A 4093-nucleotide genomic window follows, 5' to 3' on the forward strand; every position below is an offset into this window, starting at 1 on the left:
TTTTTCTTTATTTTCTATTTTTTCCCTAAGACCTACTCTTCACAAGGAAACCAGAAGTGTGACAGAAAGGTGTGATTTTTAATTTACACCAGAGTCTCGCAAATAATGACTTTTCACACCCTGCTATTGCTGCTTAGCCTAGGGGAGGAGTTCTATGGCTACTGTTTGTCATAGCAAATTAAATCCACTGCTGAAATGCAGAAAGATGTTCTTCTATATTTAACCCTTGTTTTCGATTTTTCAGCTTGGTGTTTTTGAATACTTATGAGTATGAGGCTTATTACTTTGAAGTCAAACTGTTTTCTAGGAAATGATTCTTGAAGACTGACTTTTCAGCTTGTTACATATGCAAGGTAAACATCTTTCCCCTTTTCTACTATTCTAACTATGATGTTGGTAATTGTAACTTATTTAAATATACAAAAATGAAAAATGCAATAATAGTTCTTTTTAGAACTTCCATCAATAAAATTTAAATACATGATTAATAAGTATTTTTATCTTTCCTTACGATTCCATTTCTCCATAAGTAGCTTTTTCCTTGGTCTATATAAAATAGTCAGTATCTTAATGTACAAGTAAATCTATATCATTTACATTGTAATTTGAAATTGCCATGTCATGTTAAAAGGTTAAATGCTTTAAATTTATTTTAGTTTCTCCCTTCACCCACCCATCCTACCCCACCCTCCCACACCCCTGCCCTCACCACACCCTCCTCCAAGTCCATCAGAAGTCCTTTGGACTGAATTACAAAATCAAGGACTAAGCTTCCTTAGGGAAATAGTTTTAAGTTTTCTTAGTGGTTGGAGACAAGTGGCATGCAAAAATAACTGAAACAGTTGAAGAATATATCTTGCACACTTTGCATATGCTTCTTTCACAACGATTATTAACATATTTAATTATTTTCCAATTTGAATCTGCCCAATTAAGTAAAAAGCTTTCAACTATGCGGTAGTTTATCCTAGTTATCTTACCAATCATAACAGTGTCCAACAAAGTTCTAGAACTCAGAGGGATATGTACAAGTATTATTGGAAGGAAGGACAGAAACATTCAGATGGTCCTGAGAAATTTGGGTCCTACTTTCTCCTCTTGCTAAACCAAAACAATGAGAAGCAGTAAGTTCCAAGCTCCTTCACCTAACTAGGAGAAGCAAGGGGTTAACCAGTCTTGGTTTACTAAGTATCTCAGTCAGGCTTTTATCTGATCCTTCCTCCCTTCCTCCCTGCCCACCCCTTCTGTAAATGTCAACCACTTCCTGAGGAGCCTAGTAGTGGTGAATTTCACACCTTTCTTTTCTTTGTGAAGAAACCTGGGTGTTAATGGTACAGGATTGGGTACCACTGTATGGCTCTGGCTGGCTGTTAGTAAAGCTTCGGGATGCCTATGGAAAAAACATAGGAGAAGGTGAAGAAATTTGAGAAATGAGATACTAGAAAATAGGTTAAATCAGGTCTTATATTTAAAACGAGTGTGTGTTTTGTTAGCAGTTTTTAAATGTGCATTGTAAAAATAGTAATTTTAAAAAAGCTTAACATTGAGAGTCTAAAGGAGTCTAGCAAAGGAAGGGGCTGATTGTTAAAAAAAAAAAAAATTAAGGCAGGGTCAGAAAGAAAAGCTGGAGAATTCTCTGACCTTTTGCTCTACAGGTGTATTTACAGGAGACAGCAATGGAAACCTGGTCAGTTGAACAGGTCTGCAGTTGGTTGGTGGAGAAAAATTTAGGAGAGCTAGTTCAGAGGTTTCAAGGTGAGTTGTTTATACTTTCCAAAAATTTTAATTGATCAGCCTAGATCTTCTGATGTCCTCTGTTATTGAAAATTACTTTTGTTGCCAAATGTCTGTGTGCATGTAAATGTGGATGTGGAGTTGCTGCAGTAGAGAATTTTTCATTTCTTCATGGACTGTTGCAGAGTTTCTATTTGAAAGTAACGTCCACAGGAGAATATAATATGTCAAGAACTCAAATAAAGTCTTAAGGGTTACTTAAAATACGTATTTGATATATGCATTTAATATTGCTTTTGTTCTTAAATAATACAGTATGTATTTTTTGTAGTGTTGGGTTTACAAGGTTGCATATTGGATAGGAGCTATTATGAGAATACTTTCCTGAGATTAAACAATGCCTGTTAGAGAGAACTAGAATGGGGAGGATATTAATGTGGAAATTGTAAGTTTTTATTATGATTCCATGTTCTGGCACTTTCTTAGGAGCAGGCATTGATTTGGAATTATACAACATCAGCGTTCTATCTTTGTTAAAAATATGGATAAATTTATAATGGCAGGGGACAAGTTTAGACGATCCTTTTATCACTAGAGATAATTTTGCTTCTTCAGAATGCCTGTGTTTTGCCAGAAAGTCATGTAGAAACTATTTTTTTTTCTTTTTCCCAGAGGAAGAAGTAAGTGGGGCTGCTCTCCTTGCACTTAATGATCGGATGGTTCAGCAACTGGTAAAGAAAATTGGGCATCAGGCTGTTCTGATGGATTTAATTAAAAAATACAAGCAGAACACTCAAGGACTGAAGTCCCCTGAAAACCCCAAAGAGGCAGCCCTGGTCATGCAAACAGAAGCAGCCCGAGAGTGAGTATGTTCATAAATGGCCTTATTTTTTTTTCCCAAGCTTTCCCAATGATGGCTAGAGTATGACGTTTGGGGTTTAAAGCCCTTTGAAAATGGTGACTATTTTCAGCTGGATTGTATGTACAGTATTTCCAATGTTTGAGCAAAGGACACTGTAAAATTTTAAGAATCAAGAAATATTTTTTTATTCACCGCTTTTTAAACACTGGTTCCAATCATTAGGGAAGTCCTATAGACAGGGGGGTTCTGTATAAAATGCTGTGGAACAAGCAGGTGAAATAGACATGTAACACAAGGAGAAAGGGGCTCCTGAGGCTTGGTTTCTCTGGTTTTAAAATCAGGGTTTGGGGAAGGCATCCTGACTGCTCCTTTGCTTTTCCCAAAACTATTTATTAATCTATTTATTTTCCAAAGATTTCTTAGAGTAACGAATTTATACTCTCCTCTAGATGCCTTTATGATGTAATTCGCTAAACACTTTATTGCCACGAGTTTTCTAATTTTTTAAGAGTATCCTTAAAATAATGAGCACCATGAAATACCCCAAAACATCATGTCAAAAATTAGTGGTGGCAGATAAAAACTCTGAAGTTTGGGGATGGTTTTGTTTGTTTTTTAATCACTGACTTCAGCAATGGAAAGAAAGGATAACAGGATTTTTAAGATTAAAAATTTCATTTTACACATCCATCTATGCCTGGGATCATTTTGGCCATTCTGATTTAATTTTCCTATTTTCAAGATTTTTTGTAAGGTTTCCAAGATTAAATATTTGCTGTGGAACTATCAATACATTTTAAAGATTGTGATGATTGAAAAAGTCTATTCTATGTTTTTACTTTGAGTTTTTTGAGATTAAATTGTTAATAACAGAGATTTCTCTGTTTCTCTTTGATAAGTAATATAATGGTAGAGACCTGACATAATCAGGTTTATTTCTAGAATATTTTAATATTTGGGACATGAAGGGAAACAGGTAGCCTTGAAGGGATGGTATATAGAGCCGGACTGGAAATTCTACTAATTGATTAAAAAACACTTTTTGGGTTTTTTTGGTTTTGATAGAGATAGGGCTCAGTCTATTCCCCAGGCTGGAGTGCTGTGGCAGGATCATAGCTCACTGCAGCTTCGAATTCCTGGGCTCAAGCAATTCTCCTGTTTCTGCCTCACAAGTAGTTGGGATTACAGGCACTCAACACCACACCTGACTAATTTATAAGAAATGGTGTTCTCACTATGTTACCCAGGCTGGTCTCCAACTCCTGGCCTCAAGCCATCCTCCTGCCTCAGCCTCCTAAAGCGCTGGGATTACAGGCAAGAGCTGCTTCACCCGATCCCTAACTGATTTATTTGAAGGACTTCTAAACACTGTTTTGGCTTATCTATGTAAAAGAGCACACTCTTGAACATGAAACTTTTGATGAAGTTTCCATTGCAAGCTTTTACTTCTTCCCAAAGGAAGGGTGGGAAACTGAAAGAGAGATCAAAGTTATTTCC

At 36.2% G+C, this 4093-nt stretch overlaps 1 protein-coding gene across 4 annotated transcripts in view; it reads left to right on the top strand.

Moving 5' to 3' along the window:
- Window positions 1-239: 239 nt before the first annotated feature.
- SAMD3 (sterile alpha motif domain containing 3) overlaps window positions 240-4093 on the top strand; it is an 80020-nt gene continuing 76166 nt past the window's right edge. The window contains exons 1-3 of one of the 4 annotated variants that reach the window (XM_017533276.2): window positions 240-353; window positions 1656-1755; window positions 2407-2596. In XM_017533276.2, coding sequence (XP_017388765.1) covers window positions 1677-1755; window positions 2407-2596 — 269 coding nt within the window. In that variant the 5' untranslated portion in view covers window positions 240-353; window positions 1656-1676. Of the gene's footprint in view, window positions 354-981; window positions 1756-2406; window positions 2597-4093 lie in introns of those variants that run through there. The other 3 variants (XM_017533274.2, XM_037740228.1, XM_037740227.1) reach the window with 3 other exon arrangements.

This window comes from Cebus imitator, unplaced genomic scaffold (genome assembly GCF_001604975.1).
Source record: "Cebus imitator isolate Cc_AM_T3 unplaced genomic scaffold, Cebus_imitator-1.0 Scaffold81, whole genome shotgun sequence".
NCBI classification, from domain to species: Eukaryota; Metazoa; Chordata; class Mammalia; order Primates; family Cebidae; genus Cebus; species Cebus imitator.